The sequence below is a fragment of the Beta vulgaris genome, chromosome 3, assembly GCF_026745355.1.
Source record: "Beta vulgaris subsp. vulgaris cultivar EL10 chromosome 3, EL10.2, whole genome shotgun sequence".
Classification (NCBI taxonomy): Eukaryota; Viridiplantae; Streptophyta; class Magnoliopsida; order Caryophyllales; family Amaranthaceae; genus Beta; species Beta vulgaris.
In genome coordinates, this window is record NC_079204.1 from 460,909 (window position 1) to 482,761 (window position 21,853).

The 21,853-nt window shown below is 34.9% G+C and overlaps 2 protein-coding genes across 6 annotated transcripts in view; both read right to left on the reverse strand.

Annotated features, from left to right (window-relative positions):
- Positions 1 to 3,603: 3,603 nt before the first annotated feature.
- LOC130590865 (probable carboxylesterase 7) lies at positions 3,604 to 4,974 on the reverse strand. Its single transcript, XM_057393456.1, has one exon. It carries the CDS (start codon positions 4,797 to 4,799, stop codon positions 3,789 to 3,791), a length of 1,011 nt encoding a protein of 336 aa, XP_057249439.1. The 5' UTR covers positions 4,800 to 4,974; the 3' UTR covers positions 3,604 to 3,788.
- Positions 4,975 to 5,590: 616 nt separating this feature from the next.
- The window catches only part of LOC104887889 (uncharacterized), a 35,237-nt gene continuing 18,974 nt past the window's right edge, over positions 5,591 to 21,853 (reverse strand). Inside the window, exons 1-24 of one of the 5 annotated variants that reach the window (XM_048640720.2) lie at positions 21,473 to 21,764; positions 19,632 to 19,849; positions 19,166 to 19,271; positions 18,987 to 19,088; positions 18,837 to 18,896; positions 18,609 to 18,687; positions 17,018 to 17,165; positions 14,429 to 14,552; positions 13,051 to 13,231; positions 11,820 to 11,848; positions 11,497 to 11,645; positions 11,149 to 11,251; positions 10,932 to 11,027; positions 10,745 to 10,800; positions 10,513 to 10,648; positions 9,434 to 9,496; positions 9,255 to 9,314; positions 9,012 to 9,173; positions 7,923 to 7,996; positions 7,738 to 7,831; positions 7,119 to 7,255; positions 6,945 to 7,025; positions 6,576 to 6,681; positions 5,591 to 5,973 (exon numbers count right to left, since the gene is read on the reverse strand). In XM_048640720.2, coding sequence (XP_048496677.1) covers positions 5,893 to 5,973; positions 6,576 to 6,681; positions 6,945 to 7,025; positions 7,119 to 7,255; positions 7,738 to 7,831; positions 7,923 to 7,996; positions 9,012 to 9,173; positions 9,255 to 9,314; positions 9,434 to 9,496; positions 10,513 to 10,648; positions 10,745 to 10,800; positions 10,932 to 11,027; positions 11,149 to 11,251; positions 11,497 to 11,645; positions 11,820 to 11,848; positions 13,051 to 13,231; positions 14,429 to 14,552; positions 17,018 to 17,165; positions 18,609 to 18,687; positions 18,837 to 18,896; positions 18,987 to 19,088; positions 19,166 to 19,271; positions 19,632 to 19,822 — 2,418 coding nt within the window. In that variant the 5' untranslated portion in view covers positions 19,823 to 19,849; positions 21,473 to 21,764 and the 3' untranslated portion in view covers positions 5,591 to 5,892. Of the gene's footprint in view, positions 5,974 to 6,575; positions 6,682 to 6,944; positions 7,026 to 7,118; positions 7,256 to 7,737; positions 7,832 to 7,922; positions 7,997 to 9,011; positions 9,174 to 9,254; positions 9,315 to 9,433; positions 9,497 to 10,512; positions 10,649 to 10,744; positions 10,801 to 10,931; positions 11,028 to 11,148; positions 11,252 to 11,496; positions 11,646 to 11,819; positions 11,849 to 13,050; positions 13,232 to 14,428; positions 14,553 to 17,017; positions 17,166 to 18,608; positions 18,688 to 18,836; positions 18,897 to 18,986; positions 19,089 to 19,165; positions 19,272 to 19,631; positions 19,850 to 21,417; positions 21,765 to 21,853 lie in introns of those variants that run through there. The other 4 variants (XM_019248410.3, XM_010672657.3, XM_057393453.1 and 1 more) reach the window with 4 other exon arrangements.

The window sequence follows — 21,853 nt, forward strand, 5'->3', positions numbered from 1 at the left end:
GGATAATTGATGAGTATGACTATTCTCCTTTATTTTTTGCTAACTTTGTCACATACTCACATTATTTGTGAAACGAGTTGTGGTAAAAATTCTACCTTATTAAACATGAGGTTATGGTTTGAAGTATTGATAATCACATTTGATTAGTTTACTTTTTATGAGAAATCAATAAGTGTTTGTGTGTGCTTGTGTATGATGACATGCAAAGTGCCACATCATTTGTGAAGTGGATGACACATGACATGATAGCTTTTACTTCCTCCGTTCCATAATAAGTGAAACACTTACTATTTTCGAACGTTTCAAAATAAGTGAAACATACCTTAAATGGATAAAAGAAAGTGACAAAATGACAAGAGTGCCCATTACAAACTTGTGTGGTTTGCTTTTCTCTCTCCTCCTTTTGATAATAAAAAGGGTATTTTATGACTTTTTGGCTTTTGAAAGTGATGTTTATTAAATCTTGTGCACAATCCCTATGTTTCACTTATTATGGAACGGAGAAAGTATATAATAGGACTTTTTAATATATAAATTTTTTTTTTTCAGAAACTATTAAGAAAATTTCAAATACTACTCCATGGTTTATAAGGTTATTTTGTTAACATTAGTATGATGTTGTTTGGTTGGAAGTTATTTTCCTTGGAAATACAAATTCCTAAGAAATACATTATGGGTGTTCTGTTTGGTTGGAGGAAAATGAAAGAAGCATAGGAAATACAAATTCTAAGTGAAATAGAATTTCCCATGAAACATGGAAAATCACTCACCAAGCCCCCCCTCGGTGAGTAATTTCCTATGGTGGCAACCAAATAATTTCGTCTAATTCCTAGGAAATTAACAAGGGAAAGAATTTCCCATGAAATGTGAATTTCCATGGGAAATTACTTCCCATGTGAACTAAACGAGACCTATTTATAGCTTGAAAAGTTGATGCCAACTGTACAAATCGGGCTTGTCCTACTAAAAAATCACTTGCTTGGAATCACACATGTAAATAATCCATATAGTTAGATCTGCTATAAAATAATCAAAAGATAATTTTTTCAAAAAGAAGCTAAGGACTAGCACAGTGCGACAGTGGGATTAAATTTACCTAATAATTTTTTGAGTTCTAGGTTATTATGTTTGGTAACCCATTTCAGCTATCATAAATGATAAGGAGATGGCATGTTGAAGGTAGCAAAATGATTAGAGTTGCTTGACATAAACCTTAAATAAAACATACGAAGCTTAAATTGACTTGAATTGAGATGGTACTTTTGAGTAGCTTTTTAACATAAGGTGTGCATAATGTTGTAATAGTAACTAACAAAGTACTTACAAAATGAATCAAATTGAAGAGATTTAACGTGATTGGAAATCTCCACGGTCTTAAGAGACGATTTCGCGCTATCCTAGTGCTGTAAAATCACCACACGATCATTCTTTAGCATATGGCACCGCAGTGTGCATACAATCACAAATAATGAATGTAAATCAGCCCAACATTAGAGAGAAAAAAATCTTAATTAAGAGATGGTTTTGGTTTTTGTATGACTGAAACTGATGAAGCACGTAGTCTCAACAGATGAAACTGATAATTTACCTTTTTTTTTTAAAAAAATTTTAGGTTATGTTTGGTAAACTGTTCGTATATCTTAAATGATATAAGGATATCAATTGTTGAAGGTGCTAATATAATTAGAGTTGCTCGGTGCATACCTTAAATAAATCGTGTGAGCTTAATATGGCTTGAATTGAGATAGTGATTTGAGAAGCTTCTTTAACATAAGCTGCATAGGGTTGCAATAATAACAATAAAGTACTTACAAAATGAAAAACGAAGAGACATGTTGTGATGTGAAAATTTCATTGTCTTAAAAGACAAGTTCGCGCTACCTCAGTACAGTAGATAAAGCAAACAGACTTAAATAGGCTCAGCAAGACAATTAGCTAGAAACAACCCCACCACAAACCCACAAGGATGCAACCAATGTCCGAGCTCGGCTCAGCCAACGCACCCGTGTGGGGTCCATCAGTCCCTCTAATACTCTACCAAACAAGGACTGCTATATTTTTTTTTTTGAGGGAAAACTGTAACCAATTTATTAAGCAACATCAATCTCCACCAAAGCTAAAACACCTTGCAAAATATTTTCACTTTCTTTGTTAAGCAACATCACTACTATACTTAAGAATCTTTGTTTTTGTTTTTTTATTTCTGTGGAACATTAATTTTTATCTTGTGTTTTCACTTTCTTACTTTATAGGTTTTTTCTTTTAAACAATTGTTGAACTCTCAAAGACATGTTTTTTTTTTCTCCACTTTGTATGCTATCTTTAGTGGATAATATATATAAAAAAAACAACTACTTAAATTGTTAGTTTTACCAAAATACCTCTTTTGATGAGATTTCTTATCAAATTCTTCTATCACCTATTTAGACTTACCTAATTGTATTTTCAACAAATGTTACCAAATGATTAATGTATCTTCTGCATGATACTAACTCATTTGCCCACTCACCCATGGGCCCAGGCCTGTCTCGAACTATATAGAGGCCCTGTGCGATCTCGTATTTGAAGAATCCAATAATGTAATTGCTCATCCATACTTCACATAATCATATTATGAAAAAAAAGTAATCCAAATAAGAAGATAAACTTTTTCTTTTTACTACTTGAACTTTCTCTATTTTGGGGCCCTCACAATTAAGGGGTCCTGTTCCATGGAACATGTTGAACATGCTAAAAGCCGCCCTGCATGGGCCATAGCACAATAAATATTTATTTCCCAAGCAACCGAACCACCTTCTACATGAAGTATAATAATCCAATTCTAGCCCAACTTTACTGGACTATCCCAAAGCAAATGGACTAATTCCTAATGCGAAAATTGCAACTGGGTGATTGACTGATGAAGTAATGACTGATAAGAGATGATTAGGTTACTAAAATTTCCTCTATTTAGCAATTTTTTATTTGAAACATTCTCTTTTAACAATTTTGAGCAAGTAGCAAATTGAGAAGAAATTGACAATTATTTTCAAAAGGATAATATAGGTAAAAAGGTTTTTCATTTGGGGTTTAATTTTATGTTAAAATGTTGATGTGCACTTATTTATGTGTAATATCGATGTGAAATTGCATATTAATATCTTTAATCTTATTTCATACTATCAGCTATTTGTCAAATGTCAATTGTTGTGATTTGTGAATGTAATCCCATGTATATAAGAAAACTTGCTGTTGTACACTAAAATCACACCCATTTTTAATGGTCAATTATTTTCCCTTAGAGGATGAACTTGTACACCTTTACCAAAATAAAAAAAAAATTGTACATTGATTATTCCGCCAACACTGTTTATTTAGAATATGAGCAGTCTCAACCGCGAACATAAAAAGCTATTCAAAACACTCTCGCAACTCAGTTTTTCGTCCTCCATTTCAGGATAATAAGTATAGAAGTTCATATAAGAGTCATCTCATATAACATACTCCCTCCGTTTCAATTTAATCTACACACTTTGACATTTTACACTATTCACAAATTTCACTTTGACCATCATTTGTGATTTATACGTGGATGAATATATAGTCATGTGGGATCTTGTTAGATTCATCATAACATGTATTTTATTAATATGTACTTTTTATAATTTTTACAAATACAAAACTAAAGATATATGTCTTCAAAGTTTTGCATTGGCATGCGTGAAAAGTGTAAGTGTGTAGATTAAATCGAAACGGAGGGAGTAGTATCTATAATGAAATCCTTCTATACAAGCAGAAGAGATGCAAGTTTAGAGTGCACAACGTGCAGGGTAGATAAAAGCAACAACCTTCCTCAAAAGCTCCAAAGAGTTGGCACAAGAACGATTAAGCAAGTGAAATGTATGATCCTCTCCTTTAGACTCTACCACCTCCACTGTCCCCTGCCATCCACTCTTCTCTAAAACCTCCTTATAGTACAATCCTCGATCTCGAAAAAGATCCTTCTGCGCGACACATATCAAGACACGGTTGCATCCTAGACTCGACAAACATGGGTCATTAGCAGGGTTAATCCACGGATCATCAATTCCACTACTCTTCTCAGGGCAAGCAAGCTCCCATATCTTTTCTGCTAAACCTCGCACAGACAAGTAACTTCTTTTACTAGCTTCATCACCAATGCGGCGTTTACTCCAGAAGTAGGGATGCACTAAAATGACACCATTAATGTGGAATGCACGACCTCTACTCAATCCTTCGATCCCTACTCGCAACGCTAGATAATGAGCAATGTTACCACCTGAACTATCTCCCATCAAGAAAACTTTAGAGAAGTCTACATTGTCCTGAAGCCATAATTCTTTTGTATGTGTATTATTATGAGTATCATCAGTAGCATGAAAGATCACCCAATTGAGTGCATCCCAACAATCATGATATGCAGCTGGGAGACGATGTTCGGGTGCTCTTCGATACTCAACAGATACAATCATCACTTGAGCTTCAGAAGATAAACTATTGAGGTAGTTGTGATACTTTGGAGAAAAGGTGCTTTCAAGGCAAAAACCACCCCCATGAAAGTATAACAGAATTGGTAATTTCTTTTGGTTGTTTGGTTTGAAAAGTCTAACAAAGACATTTGTTTCAATAGAGATTTTGATGTCTTTGGATTCCACCCCAGTTTTGGGATCCAAAGATGGAGGAACAGCAGGGGTGTTCAACCGTGGGTGTCGCTCGACTCGACCAGTTTTGTAAAATCGGATTGCCGGAGAAATATCTATCATAATCTCATCACTTTTGCTCTTAGAACTTGAGTCCATGCTCAAGGATATATATATATATATATAGTTTGATGAATAAGGTAAAACTTAAAAGACCTGCACAACAATTTTGTTGGTGAATATAGAAGATGATGTTAATGATTTACGATGAGTACATGGTTTTTTTAGTACTGGGCACTTATGTTAAGTCGTGATCATGAATTTAGGTGCATTTTTGGCCGTGTTTTTGGAAAAGGAATACTATCAAACATTTAAGTAACCCCACACAGTAGAAGTTCACGGATGGAAGTTCTTTCACGGCACTCTGACTGCCAGGAAATCACAATTCTATATACGTTGTACTGGACATGATTTCATTGACATTAGCACGACACTTTAAGTTAGAACCACTTCGTCATCATTTTCTGTTTTCGGTTTTTAGTTTAGTTAACACTAACAGTTTGTTACTTTGTTTGGTAGAAAAAATTTGGAAGGAAAAGAAAGGAAGTGGAAGGAAATTTATTACTTTCAATGTTTGGTTCATTAACAAAAAATTAAGGGAAAGAAAATGGGAGGAATTGGAAGGAAAGACTCTTTAATAAAATTTCACTTTCCTTTCCTCCCAAAAGTGGGGGAATTTGGGAGGAAAGAAAAATTTTATACCAAACATGAGAAGTTAACGTTTTTTCCTTTCTCTTCCATTCTTTACTTTTCTCTTCCCTTCCTTTCTCTTCTCATCCTTTCCTTTACTAAAAATGAACCAAACACACTGTAAGTACAAAAATATGAGAAATAAAAAAAATGTAGTTTCCAATTATTTGTTGCCAGTTTTGAAAATTGACATTTTCAAATAAAGGTTAAGTTCATAACTTCATTTACGGGCCAATAGGCTGTCTTACATTATACAAATCCACATAAGCACATGCATAGATAGATTGTAAATACACAAGCACCATACAAGTAAAAGACGGATTATTTTATAAAAATAATCTCTCAACAGCTCAATACCGATGGCCTTTTTAATGCTAAAACAGTTCCAACTTCCAAGCAACACAAACACATGAAATAGAAAAGGAGTTCCACAACCGTCAGTACGTTACAGAAGAAAGAATGGCAGCACTGCTTAGTGCATCAGTTTGCAGTCAATGTGATATTACAGAGAACAACAAGAGGAGGATATTGTTTCGTAGGGATCACTGAACGCAACAAGATTTCCTAGTCGTGAGAAAACGATCTGCATAGGGAAAAAAAACCTCTGATTAGTTTCTGATTACAAACACCAAATAATACTCCTATCAAGGTTTTAACTTCACATTCTAGTAACTGTTGCTGCACAATCTCAAAATTACGAGTACTTTGCATTCTACACCGTCATGGAAGTGAGCTAAACACATGGAGCAACCAAGCAAACAAATCAAATGTGAACTAGAGTTGGCTGAACACAATTACTAGGAGAAAAGTTTAAAGGGAATTTAACTTTCGTGGAAACTTAAGTTCTAATATGCGAATTGCGAAGAGTAGTTTGCTTACTGCTGCCCTAAATATTTGTACAAAGAATTTTGTTACAAAAAAGTAATAGATTATTCCTGAAACTACTCATCCCATGCATCTCCACAAATTAAGTATGTGTTTGGAAACTTGTCATCTCTCCATTATCACTAGAAACCCTAACGATTACTTTTGAAACGGAATTATATTATATATTATGCCAACTCCATCATATTATCATGGCTACCAGAGTGCTGTTTACTTAACTCTGAAAAAATTAGAAATTGGCAGCCTCAGATCGGAGTATAATCACCATGCAAACAGAATTGGCAGAATACAAAGAATTACCTGGTAATCCCCTAATGCCCGTGTCTTAAATGCAGATGCCGTGTAGTCAAAGTAGTATTCCCATGCTCGCATAAACTTCTCATCAAAGCCAAGTGAACGGATTTTGCTGGAATCAGAGAATTAGTAATTGATCAGCAGTGATTTTTAGTATTCACTACCATATTGACTCTCTTTTTCCCCTGAGATGACGCTGTATATATCTCTCGGTTCCAAAGTTCTTAATAGGTTATGCTATATATAGGATTTTGTGAAAGCAAAAAGAAGGGAAAATGCAGCAAATATGATTTAGTTAACACAGACAAACATTTCGAAGGTTGCAGAATTTAATCATACACTATTATGGATGAAAATGACGAGAAGTTGTCTAACCTGTGGTTTTCCAGAAAATTTTTCCTCCAGCATCTTAGTGTTTGACCATAATGTATTCCAATGTTCTCCACATGCTCAACATGCAAATAGAGCAATTGAGTATTTCCAATTTCCAACATTCAAACAAGTTGCTGAATAATTCAATCATCTAGCTTATTCACTTGTCAAGTTTACCATAGTCTAGATGCAGAAACCATTGCTGATGTTATTCGGCTTAAGGAAGGTAAGCATCCACCCGGAAAAATATATTCATAGACAAATCCTGAGCTTCTTCTGAATCCATCATACAGTTCATCTGGTACTGATATAAACTAAGGAGATAACAACCATAGCATAACTTAGCAAGTGATATTAGTTATATAAAATAACTGGAAGAGATAACATAGATGTAAACCATTACATATATTAGTTATATATTAGACTATCAATAGTGATGCTCAGAAGGGTAGACTCTTTTACCAATTCCTACCATTATGCCAAAGCAACCTTAATTGTATGGGTTACACCACAGAACAATACTGGAAGATATCAAGTTATGCACTTAAACAATCTCATTACATGATGTCATGATAGATCCGCCCATGTTAAAGATGACACGAGTCTCATAGGAGTTAGAGAAAAATTAACAACTAATTACATCACAGGACACCATTGATCATCACATTCTTTACAAAGAAGGAGAATCATTTCGCACCACATCACTCATAATGCTGTTATATAAGATAACATATACAATGACGACAACACAAAAGCAAGCAGCTTCTAAAACTTCAATTTCCCATATTAAAATTACCTGAAGAACAAGTAGGCCGTTGTCTGCCAAAACGGATTCACAAGTGCGAAAAAAATCCTCATAGTATTCATGACCGACATGCTCTATCATCCCACTGGTTGAACAATAAGAATATATAGCACACAGATTAACAAGGGTCCAAAGATAAATATCTATATGAAATCTTACCAGCAAGATGGTCTCACCAAGAGATGATTCTATCATATTTGCAGGCAGTTGGTAATTGACGATAATCACAGAGAAGAAACTGTATGTTATCCTGTGATCAGCACATGAGGCAGAAAAAAATTCCAATCAGATCAAGAAAAACACAAACACTCGAGTATTCACGAGGACTCTAATTAAGTACTGTAATCGGAAGTATAATTATGTAGCGGATAGTATGGCCAAGGCTTGTTTTGTAACTTGGAATTTCCCTTCCCCCCAGTTATTGTATTGAACAATTAACCTCGGATTGTAATATTTTCAACAATATTAGTTAATGAATGAACGATTTTGTTTACCAAAAAAAAATACAGTAAAAATTCATAGATACAAGCAATGACATTAAGGTAAGGGGAAAAGTTAGAATGATACAGATGAGATCTTTGGGAAAAGAATATATAGTTTGGTTTTGAGAGAGGATGATCACACTATCACAGCACAGATATAATCACTCTCAGCAAAGTGTATCTCATCTCATCTCTACATTACATTCGATTATCCTCAAAAAAAAAAAAGAACTCCCGCTAAACAAGATGTATCCATAACATGTTATACAAATGAGATTGGGTATTATATGGGCAAGGCCTACATATTATACTATGACATTTTCTTACATTGTCGAATTCGGCTCTAGACTAGATTGCCTACTTCAGACCTTAGCCCAAGTAGTTTATATGCCCCCTTGTCCTCAAGAGGGCTGTGCTAAGAAATAAGAATAACGACCTTCCCGATTGTGTAATCAAAAACAATTATAACATCGAACATACACAAGAGTACAACAATAAGAACACACAAGAACTTTAATGTGGAAACCCAAGAACCGGGAGATAAATCACCAAACAATGCACTAGGACATTTTCAACAGCACACATCAACACCCAACCTCATCGGTACAAAACAGAAGTACAAGATCTAAAATCAACTCTGATATCAATTTGGATACCACAGCCAGATGAAATTAAGGACAGAAAGAAACAAACATGTTATGCAAAATTTAAACAAAAACGCACATGATAGTGCCTAGCAAAGTAAAAGGGAAATATCACTAAGCTGGCAATATAATCACATACCTGTAGGCCAGCTTCCTTGACTCTTTGTTCCGCCAATTTTAGTTGTTCTTCGGCAAGTGTAATGCCAGTGTATTTGCATCCGGTTTTTCTTACAATTTCAATAGCGAGACTACCCCAACCACAGCCAATATCAAGGACCTCGTGGTGCTGCTCTACTCTAGCCTGAAATAATCCGAATATAAAATGCTTGGAATTCAGGACTACTTGGTACGACATAGAAAGTGATAACCTAGACAAACTCACCTTTTCTATTAGAAGATGGAGTTTTCTAAGTTGTGCAACCTTTAGGTCTTCGTTTTCGGACTATCATGCAACAACAGAGTTACAGAAAGACTGGTCAAAATCGATACGATAAAGAGAAATTATATTCAAAGCTTGAAAGATACAGTTTCAACTTTTGAGTAAAATGCTCCCATTCTAACCTTAAAGATGGCACAAGAATACGTCATTGTCTCGTCCAGAAAGAGTGAAAACATCTCGTTACTCTGGATAGCAGATAAGTAAAAGTCAACCACATCTGGACTATCATTAAAATCGTTCGTCTTATCTTTCAAAAATAACAAAACCTACTAAGAATTATCACATGCACTTTGACAAATCAATCGAGATCCAATTGTATAATTGTCTCAATGTATGAAAGTTCCATGTTGACCATCAAAATCAGAATGTACGAGAATCATGATGAAGCTATTTCTAATACAATATATCTCATCTCAATCACCATTGCACATTATGCTGGCTCTTTTAAGTTTCAACATAGCTTACATCAAGTATGAGCTGTCATGGTTTGTCCTTCAGCAATAAAGTGGGAAAAGGTCAATGAATTACAGTTTGTTTTTTCAAACTATTGCTACTTCTCCCTATTCCATAAGGTAAAAGATAGCACCACATAGGTCGGGAGGTTAATTTAATGCATTTGTCCAGCAAGAAAAAAAGGCAAAGCTAAACTTCAGAAAGGGCTTTTAGAGAAGGGCTTGACAATGCTGATTTCCTGTATCACTTTTCTATGACCATTCAAGCAGAAGGCACCTATTCAACTTGCTTTATCAGATGAAAGCATAACATATAGAAATCCTCTTGTTCAAACCTCCATCTATCATTGATCCAATAAGCAATACTTGCTAGTTTTCTCTCATTTACAGAGCAAACTACCATGCAAGGACTATTCTCTCATCCGTATGGTGTTCACAACAACTTTAGCAAGCTATGTCTCATTGATTCATCACTTGATAAATATATCCTATTATCACGAAAGCAGAAATACTACTGGTTTGCAATGGTTTGATAGACAAGCCAAACATCCTCAAATGAACATTGATACCTATTACTAACTAAATTTTCTAGTAGATAAGTATAATGTAGAGCTACCAGCAGCAGAACACAAATTCATGACATCCTCAAATGAACACTTATATAAGTTTATAACCATTCTTTCAATGTAAAAAAGAGCCTATATGTCAGAAAGGAAGGCTATTATACTCAAGAACTTAATAATTCATACCAAGTCATAATGGCGAGCAATATTCTGGCGAGCTGCTGTAACTGTGTTTCTTCGGCAGACATGTTTGTAAAAATATTTTGCAGAGGCTATCCCAGCAGTGAAAAGCATTGGTGTCCACCAACCCTTGAAGTCAAGGCTGTAAGAAAAAAAAAGATCTCATTGACTATGAAGTATATCCTTGCTTGGCGCACCGCGCACCTCATTCAAGCATATTCCAAATTCACAAACATACCTCTTTTTATCAGCCACCGCGGCAGAAGGAGATAGATATTGGTTGGCTAGAATTATCTGCATATGGATTGAACAAAAAAATAGATATAAAATACAAAGACAGTCCAGTTTTAGAATGTTGCCAACCAGTACTTAGAAAGAACAAGTTAGTAGTATCTTAAAAAGCACTAGAGGAATTCCCGATTTACCCTGAAAAGATTCAGGAGCCCTTCATCCTTATCAACAAATGAGATGTCTCCATTAATATATGCATCCGCAAAGCCAAAGTCGGCTTCTGTAGCAACCTTTAAGCAAACATATGTTGAGCACCATTAGCTTCGAATGTTATTGATACCCCTTCTATATATGTCAGTAATCTATAGATAAGATACAGTGTAAAAGCAAATGAAGGTGTACTAGCCCTACCTTCCAGTAAAACAGAGGATTATGCACTCTTAGCACAGTTTTCCAAGCATATCTTTTGTCAGAGCCCACAAAGGTTAGAACAGCTCCTCCCTCCTCCAACAAACTACCAGGTGCAGAAAATGCAAAAAGGAAATAAACAAATAGTTTATCAGAAAAGAACAAGATATAGAACTCTGATTACTAAAAAGAATTGGAAACATTTAGCTAGAGACAAAGCAACAAGCCATCTTCTGAACTTGAGCAAAAATGCTGGATAAGCATACTGTTACAACTACCAATCTACACAAACGCAGCATTAAAATAGAAAACGGAGACAATGAGTATAATACTGAAAGAAGTTACACTTACATTATGCAGCCAACAGATATAAAACCCTCAAGGAATTTGATTAAAAAACGGCGAGCTGCGGCTTCTGTCCAAGATAGTATCATCTGTTTTGGGTTTGTGAGAGGAGTGAAGCTCCTTTTTAAGATGGCATGTGCAGCAACTAAGCCAGCCTGATAAATAGCAACACAGCGAACATAGCATTATCGTCGCATTATTGATAATAGAATCCATAGAGGATATTTAGATAGCAAAGACTTTTCTATCTATAATCAAATTAAAATTGCAATAATGTTCTAATACTGTGTTTCATAACTGTCTAGGCCAAACATCACAGAAAGTTTTACCTTCAATCCGTCCTCATGAAAACCATAGCCTGGAAGTAAGAAAAAGAATAAATAAACACAAGTGACTTGAGAAATAAGCAACTAGACAACATAAAGCGAGAATACAATACTTAACATGGAACTGATGGAGATAATTTTTAAAGATAAGGACCTAGCCTCAAAACATAATTTAAAATCTGTATCCTGTACCCATCCTTGTAGCAACCTTATATAAAAAGATCATGCTAGCTGGACATACATTTTTGTACTCCAACAAGGCATTTGGTAAACCTCCACCTTCATTGAAGGATATAAAAAATTTCTTCTACATTTTCGTTCTTTCAGTTACCGAACTGCCACTCTTTATTTAGTATTAAAAAGTAACACCAAAGTTTAGCCCTATGTAATGTTAAACTTTATGTTTTTCACCACAAAAAAGCTCTTTGGCATTACCATAGCAGCAAAATGTGTTATATGTGCTTCTTGAAATAAAGCACCCTGCTTGGAAGCAAATCTTTTTGTTTCCTCCTCCATATGGTCGTGATCGGGTCGTCTGTGGAACAGAATTGAATGTCCCATTTTATTGTCAAAATTAGATGTTTCATCAGTTCTAACGAAAGTAATGACATGGTACTTATGGTGATTTTTGGTCACAATGGTAGATAGAAGAGAAAAGAGGAGTGATAGTATCTTAAACAGCATCCATTAAGGTTTCCGTGTTGACAGGATGCAGAAACGGTAATGAATCCACGAAAGTTTCATGATGCTATCATGCTATGTCCAATTGCTTTTACTTAAAAATTAAAATCAGCTTCTTTTGCTTTCTTATTTACACTTTTTTGTTAATAAAATTCCCATGAGGGACGGCCCGTTTGGCTAGTATTCATAAATTTTGATAATGGTAATGCATTTTAATGTAACTTTATTAAGAAATTCTCATTTCAATATCCATCGTAATGCTACTAAATCCCAAAACATCTATTTTCTTCTTAAATTCATTACCACTTAAGATGGTGGTATTGAGTCCTAATAAAAGTTTATGAAGAAACAACATGTTTTCAGATGAAGTTTCATCACCATGGATATGGACACATGGCTTTCTTACAAAATTATTCCTCAAAATTAACACTAATGGGATGAAGAGAGTACCTTCTTCTGTTATCCTATAGAATAGAGAAGGTATCTAATGAATCAAGATAAAACATCCATGTATTATCTTTGAAAAAGTACCAAACTTGTTTATGTAGCTTACCATGATATGCTCCACAGAACCAAATTCCTCTTTTTCCTTGAATGTTACCAAGCTCAAATGAAGCTCTTAGTGCAGCAACAGAGGGTACGTATTGGCCAGTTGACCATTTAAGCAAAAACTCCTTCGGCAGATGAGGTGGATTACATGTCACAAGCAGATGTTGTTTTGTCTTGGGAATATTCTGTATATTCAAAAATCACAGGATGAACAAGGAATATATAAAAAAAGAAATGACTGAAACATTTTCAAAGTGTAGCGCATTGTATAAAAAAGCACGCCTGAGGCGCAAGGCGTTTTGGATCAAGCGGTCTTCTTGTGCTAGGTGAATTGATTTCAAAGAGGTGCACAAAAAAGCGCGAAGAGGCGCACCTGAGGCCATTATCAAATTCTTTGACATCAGCTTTTTAAATTTTCTTTTTGTTGCGCCTCACTTCGATGAGGCACACCGAGGTGGCACCTAAGGTGCTCTTAGTCGCAGTAGTAATCCTTATTGCCTCAATGCGCCTTAAGCTTTTTCAAAAATTGGTGTCGCGTGAAGCATGAGCATTCACTATTGATAAGCGAAGAAAATTAAGAAGTTTTACATGCTTTAAGCATACCAAAATTGCCTTCTTGTAGAAGAACACAGACCCACGCATAGCCACACACAAAAAGCACTTCACAAGAGATTGGAGCCATAACATCATGGCAGACAAACAACTTTACCTAATTTAAATTCAAGATAGAACTTTTTGTCTCAATTTTTTCTAACAAAAAGCAGTAACCTTCACAGATGAAAAATCTTCAAAATTCAAAACATACTTTGGGAACTAAAAAAGATAAGTTTTATTCCACAAACAAAAGAAAATGTGAATAACCATTAAAGTGAGCTTTTCAAAAGGGGAAAAAAGAGTTCTAGAAGCTTGAAGGAATGAATATGATGTCAAACAGTCGAACTATAGCACTCGTCTATAAGAAAAAAGCAAGCATGAATGTATTTCAAATGAATCTGAGTCTAAAAGCAAGCAATTCTCAGTTACCGAATTTTTTTAAGAATGCTGCCGCTTCACAAAATATGAGTAACCACAGATCACTTGGCACAAAGTACTTATCACATCCCAACCACCACAACAATCTAATATGCAACGACAGTTTTTTTTGAAGTGTCACCGTAAGACATGTTTATCATGGCCATATGAGGTAATTACACTAGCCCCTACTATGACATGCAGCAGCTGTATATTCATAGTCCAAATTTCAAAAACTCGCACGCGAAATATCCAAATCACACTTTCAATACACAATTCATAATCATCATCCAATATGCCAATAGCACAGCCTCAAAGGATCATCAACAAAACATTCTTTAGTATGGGGATTCGGAAGAAAATGTACACACCAGAAGCACATTTAGCCAGTATGTCAAACACATATTATTATCTGTGGTCTCCATGAAATTCAATGCACTCCAGGTAGCAGAATTTTGGGGCATGAAACTTTTGTCATGATGAAGATATAAATCACTGCAATATAAATTGAAAAATGCAAATTGATTTTAGTAAGTGCAACAAGAACTTAAATTCAGTGTCAACATCTTACAAGGTGTGGAAGACAAGTCAAACCAAAGGTCAGGAAGCTTATGTGCATCCTAATCATGATAACTACAAATGTTCAATGAAATAAAATATGTTGCATACGAGATTAGAATCAGACATCTAGTCATGTACATCAGAAGTTGCATGCATCATTAAGAGAAGACAGCTTAAAAACTATTACTACAATGTAAAAGGCCCATATTGTTAGTAATTACAACCAACTTTTTTTGTTTCATATTGTTAGTTGCTTTAATAATATAAATTACTAATCGCAATCTTTCTATTTTAACCTTGATGTAATACTAGACTCAGCTTACGCTACATTATATCTAGTCAATCTTGAATATCACTTCATTGTTCCTGAAAGTAAAGATATGTTGAACTCTAAGAGTTTTTCTAAGAGATGCTAAGAAAAGCACAGCAAGTTGAGGCACAGGAGAAGGTGAAGTTGAGATTGGATCCTCTCAATGCTGGTCTTCACATGCATGAGGAGGAAAGTATTCCGATTTAGAGGGCTAAAATGTTAAGATGGGATCAACTGAGATTACCCAGGACATTGAGGAAACTCTGTGCAGGGATTGGATGGACTATAGTCACTTTCAAGGCAGGGCTTCAAACTAAACCATAATCAAGATATTACTGGAAAGCCCCATGGATGTAAAATGTTTGTACTTGTTGAGTCTAGTACCATCTGGTTGATCTTGGTTTACAAGAGCAGACTTTTTCTGTAGGAAAGCTTGGGTTCCTCTCCACACAAAACGTTTAATAATAAGTTTTAAAATCAATAAACGGATGAGAGAGACTGGTCTGCTAGATTCCTATTTTATGTTGGCTAAGCTCAATTAATTATTCTGCCAGCTTTGAAATTCAAGCTTTTTGGGATTTTTTTTCCTTCCCGAAAAGATCCTAAAGTTGGAAAGTTGGTAGAGGCTGCTGTGTGGTAATTGACTGTTTCAAGGAAAGCACTACTAACATAGCAAAGGTCGTGTCTCCCACGGACTGCAGGAAAGAAGTAAAAAAAGGATTCATATTACATTAATGGCCCATTTGCTTGCCGGAGATAGATGGTAAGCAGTGATAGTGAATTTATGTATAACTTTGTGAAGAAAATCTCAACTGACGCTTATGGTAATGAAATTTGATTCCCGAACATGTGGTGTTTCTTCCCACAAGTGGTAATGGAAATTTATGAAGAGATACAGGTACTTATGGATGGACAAGGCTTAAAATGGTGATGAGGATGGGACTTATTGCACAAATCTAACTATAAGTTTATTACCATGACCATATTTTTTTTCCGCCTATCAGACAGGCCATAAGACTTAGGGGAATGAATATCCCAAATGGTTGTCATGAGTCATGTCTAGTGCTGCCTACAAAATCTTCCGAGCTCCAATACAGAAAGTCCTTTGGAAGAGTTTGATTTATAGTATTGGTGTAACTCTCAAAGCAAGATTAGAATGTAAAAGGATGGATATCCCACATGTTATGTTAAGATTGGGAAGTTTTAGCATAAACTGTGACAGGGGTCGTGCCTTTTGGAAGAGAGACTTGAAGTGGGTTGTGTTTGATTGCAACCAAATGACTGGCATCAAAAGATGTCTCGGTTGATAAATAAATGCAAAGGGGATTCTGGTATAGCTCAGCTGGTGAGAATGTGATTAGCTCAGACTATGTATAGTTGTATACATTGTGACAAGAAATAATATAAAGGTCTTTCAGAGCACTACTGCAGTACTGCTGCAGCTGCTTTTCTGGTAGAATATGTAGTAAATTATCTTCACTAATTATTGCAGGGGCAGAAGTGACGGGGAATTTTAAGATAATAGCTCCTAAGAAAAGAGTGAATGGAACTATGTTGTTTATATTTCTAGCTATGATGCATAATAAGTCAACCTTTCCTAGACGGATGGATTTAGGAACTGAAGCTCTAATACATAATTTTAGCTAGTATTGTTGTTTGTTTGTTTTTGTCTAGTTCGTAATTTGTCCAATGGTAATTAATAAAATCTATCAAGCGTTATCAATGATATTAAACATAGGGGAGTAGAGGCAGTTATTTTAAAACATGAAAATTTTAAAGGGCTTAACCAAAAGAATGAAAAGCAATAAGAACCATTTCTCAAGGCATTAATCTTATCCTCCATTAGACATAATTTGTTACAATAATATTCGGCAATCATATGAAAAAGATAGACTTTTCACATTCAAAAGCACATACGTTATGGTGAGTTCCAATGCACTTTATGAGAGAGAAGATTCAATTTGACATCAAGAAAGCAAATCCGAAAAAATCACAATTAAGGAGATCCAATGTTGAGCCAATCTTGTGAATCAACTTTAATGATTATGGAAAGGTAAATCAATAGATCATCTGAGAAAATTATCCATACCTGTATATGTATTGAAAAGCCCCAAGTATTCTCAATTCATCATGTGTAGCTTCTTTTCCTAATATCTTTATGGCATCTGGGGCAGGAACAGCTAGAATGCATCCATCATATGCATCTTCTGAACCATCACCAAAAACTAATGTACAACCTGTAAAATATATGGATCAAACTATTAGGTCTATTAGGGAACTTTTAAAAGGAAAAATAAAACAAAGGAGATTAAGTTCAAAAAAAGTGAAAAAAGAAACTTTGATTGAAAAAAAATGACTTGCTATATCTAGGTAAAAGTTTCTCCTCTTCACTATTTGCTTCCTAGATTTTGTGGTTCTTCAGAAATAGTTTCAAATTCTACAGTGGTGAGAGGTACAGTTGCACACTTACATACATTCAGACTTCCTCAATCCTCATCCACCACTGACAGCCAACACTATGTGGTTGTCATTTTTACCTCTCTTTTACCATCCACTTCTAGAGATATCCTCGATATAGCACAACTGCAGATCATTTGGGAAAACAACCTGCCTAGAATCCTTGCTGGTTAAAGTGTAAAGTTGTATGTATTTTGAGTTTTTGACTTCCCTAAAATCCATATAGTAGTGGATTTCACTCTAGGTGAGGTGTTTGGTGATAAATATATATGTATAGGGATATTTCCACAAGCACCTGGGTGCAGATACCTTTCTAGACAACAAAATAACTGCTTAGTTTAGCATTCCTCGTCTTTATTCTTCTAAAGTTTCTAGATGGTTAGATCTCAGATATATATCAGCATCTAGTTATAAAAAATTGTCTAAATGCCCATGATGCAGAGCATGCTCTGCTGTGACAGAAAAACTTTGCATATATGCAGTAATTTTAAGTAAAATTTCAATTATATTTTGGTAGACAAATAGACAATATGTTCAACAATTTGTTTAACCTTTAAAAAGCTTAGACTTATTCAGTCACCACTTGAGCCAAAAACCTGTGTTCTTACCAGTTAATAAATGCTTCTAATATCGACAAATTCCAAAATTATTCTCATTATTAGCATGTGATCGTTATTATATTTACTTTCCTGCATTCCTGCTCAACAGTTCCCCTCTGGTTTCAAAGGTATTTCAAGAACATCCTAATTAGCATCTTTGCCAATCACGAGTTCACTCATTGTTAATGATTTAGTCAAAAGGTAGACATGAATTTGATTACACAAGGATTTTTCCATGAATATTATGCTGCAATCAAACATGTTGCACAATCCAAATCTCATTCAAACCTTGGCTGCATTTCCCCAACAGATATACTAATTACTACATCAACCAACAATGCAATGTGATTCACAGATATACTAATATCATATTTAAGAAACTCTATCAATATACAGCTAGATGAAAATCGAGATGCAAACTGAAAAAGTTATTGTACTTATATCAAGCCCAAGAAACCACAAACTGAAGCAATGTCCTTACAACACGTTTACAGAATTTCCAATGTAGAATAAAAAGATATTTGCTCATCCATTGCAGTCTTAAAGTTGTTCAACATAAATCTCTAGAATCCAGCACTACTTAAATTAAGGTGGTCTTAGAGTATAGATAGAATATGTACTAACCTCTATCGTCTGTATAGACAGAAGGCACCTCACAGTTATTTTTTATTTGGCACCCCCTAACCTCCAGCTCCTCTCTCAGCTATATAGATATCAAAAACAGCTTAAGAAGATAAGAAGAAAGAAATACGTAAAAGCAAATGAATGATGACAAATGCCACAAAAATGTAAAATAATCTGCCAGAGAAAACACTTGGCATATTGTACAGAAAAGAAGAGAATAATCAAAACCTTATTCACATAATGCTGAAAGCCTCCTCTGACAATAAGCCACTGTGGACACCCAGACAACTGCCAGTACCCAGTTCAATTACTCAGCTACGTAAGACATGCCGAAGCAAGGTGAACAGAGAAACATATAATATATCTAATGACATGCACCTGAAGCAAGTGATGGTTGCGGCAATAGGAAAGAACAGAAAAGGCAGAAAATTCCATCACTTTCTCTGCTGAACAAGACCAGATGGAAGCACACATTGGAACCTACATAACTTTAGTATTAGCTCCTGCTTAAAACATGACAAGAAGGCTTCATATGACAAAAGTTTTATCAATATCACCAGATAACCCTTTTGGAACAAATCAGAGAAGTTTCTTGTCTCAATGAAATGACTAAGAGTTTCAGTACGATCCATGTCTGGGTTGCTCTCAAGTCCTTCGAGGTACCTTCAGGAACATAAAAGCGGTGACTAGGAGACTAAAATCATCAGTTCCAGACTACTATTACGAAGTACAAGTTGCAGATCATTTTGACAATGAGTAAACAAGATAAGCATTTCTAATAAACAACCCATAGATAGAATATAAATCTGCAAGCCAGGTCTGGAGCCACGGAAAAAGAATAGCATATCATTGGGACTCAAACCTACTTGGTTTACTTTAATTAGCTTCATATTTACAGCAATCTGTCGCATCATTTAAAAAGGAAGAAGCAGAAGTATAATATATCGAGCAGAACTTATAATATAAGAAATAAGTGAAAATGAGAATTTTCATGCGCAGAATGAAATAGTGGAAATGTCTTACAAGATCACATCATCTTCGAACTTCTTGATTTCTTGAAGCATCCCCCAATAGCTAGGCTTCAATGCATTACTCTTCTGAGCATACAAACTTCTTAGCCCATTTCGGTTCCCCCACTCACATCCCTGGCCTTTGTTTAAACTCACCGAAAATGACATGTCAGATGCCACTATATCAATGCCAAGACTATCCATGAGCTCCGTCAAATTCGGGTATGAAACCTGCCAATGTATATTTGTATCAAGTACAAGAGGTTCTTGAAATCAATGAATAATAATGTTACATATTTGATAGTGAGTTGGACTATAATAATTATAATATTTGATAGCGTAAAATCCTTACTACTTCATTATAGTACATATATCCACTTGAATTGGATATATAATTATGTGCTCAACAATGCATCCTAAGCATCTGAATCCTCAAAAGTTACATATGCTACAATTTAGCCAAATGCATAAATGCAGCACAAAATATATGTCTATAGCAACTGACCTGAGATGCAAATTATTATCAATCAATAGGAAATGGAATTTAAGCATGACTCACCACACTTTACTTCATTGCTAGTACAACTTTTACAAAAAGATACTATATTAGTAGGATACCTTTGGGCTTTGAGCATGGCATTTTTCATACAAAGCACATAAAATTTGAAATTTAACTCTCCCGCTTCACATACAGGAAAGACAAATCAGTCCGAACTCTCAAGAGTCCACAAACTGATGTACTTTGAAGGTATATATTCATAAAACCATCTAAAGATTTTCAACTAGAATCTTATTAAAATCACCATGTCCAATTCTAGATATTGATTACTACTTCCTCAATACACAATTTGTACGCCTCTGAGAATGGACAAAATCATCCACTCTCTGAGATATTCCATGATTACATAGGTTTACCACGATATCCTTGAAAGTGATTGATTTTGTCTACTCCCACACATCCTTTGTCCAGAAATTCCATAACAAGTTTATAAAAACCCCGACATTATCCTTATTACTTGTTAAACGAACAAAATTTTGGCAAAAGTCATCATGAATCAATGTAACATAATTCCTTAATCTCCCCGCGAATTGCGATAAAAATGTGAATCATGGTCGGTTTTCGCCTATCTTTGTCCCATTTTGGGTGAACCGCAAACTGAAAAAGCGAATTACATAGCGAATTATGTTACACTGTCACAAATTGATATCTAGACAAATGAATAGAAAAGATTTTTATCTTAAGGGGTCATTTGGTACAAGATATGAAATGGAAAAGGAATGGACACAAATAGAGGAGAGGAATGGTAAAAAAAATGGTGAACTTTATTAATAAGTGTTTAGTTCAAGCTAAAAAAATATAAATGAAGGTTAGCCATTACCACCAAGTAATGATTTTTGTTACTTGAGCACGAGGGGAAGTAACAAATTGGCGGAATCTATTATCATCAAGTAATGGTTTTAGATTGATGAGGGGTTGAACCAAACAAAAGAAAAGGAAATCGGTAATTGATTTGGTTTCTTAGAGCCCAAAACATATTGAACCAAACGACCCCTAAATTCGATGAAAAGAGAGTACATTCTCCTTTTCTCCAACTATGACATATTGACATCAATCACAATCAAAATAGATAACTAGTAACAACAATTCTATGAACTGGTAATTGAAACATCAATCAGACACAAATTTTTGATGAAATCAAGCAGCAATTTCAGTAAACACTAGGCACTCACTACAACCATTTTATGCCAAAAACTATAAAGAATATCTATGAGGATGAATCCATACAGAAAAACAGTACCTTTTATTAGTTGATTTCATGATTTATATTGTAGTACATTAACAAAAGCACACACACATTATGATCTTTAGCAATTGATGCTCTTTTTTCTTTTCCTTCTTTTCCAATTCGCCATTTTTGCTGTGTGCGCGTCAAGTTGGTGATGAAGAACATATAGTCCCTCAGAGGCTCAGACCCTCACGCTGTTTGAACATCTCTGTCACTCCCTTCGTTTAATGTTATTGATATTGAGTGGTAAGGGTTAGATTTTTTCAATAAAAATGTCACTTGATGTAAAGTTTGTCTCAAAGATAAATTAGCATATTCTTTTGGATTCAACTTATGTTTGTAAGAAATTTTGGTTATATAGGATTTTTACTTTACCTATCTTCTTAGACCTTTTAAAAGTTGTAGTTGCAAACACTATTCCTTTCAATAGTGTTCTGAGTCACAAAAT

What these genes read in the sequence shown, in the direction of transcription:
- LOC130590865 (XM_057393456.1), bottom strand. Translation starts at nt 4,799, where the DNA reads ATGGACTCAAGTTCTAAGAGCAAAAGTGATGAGATTATGATAGATATT.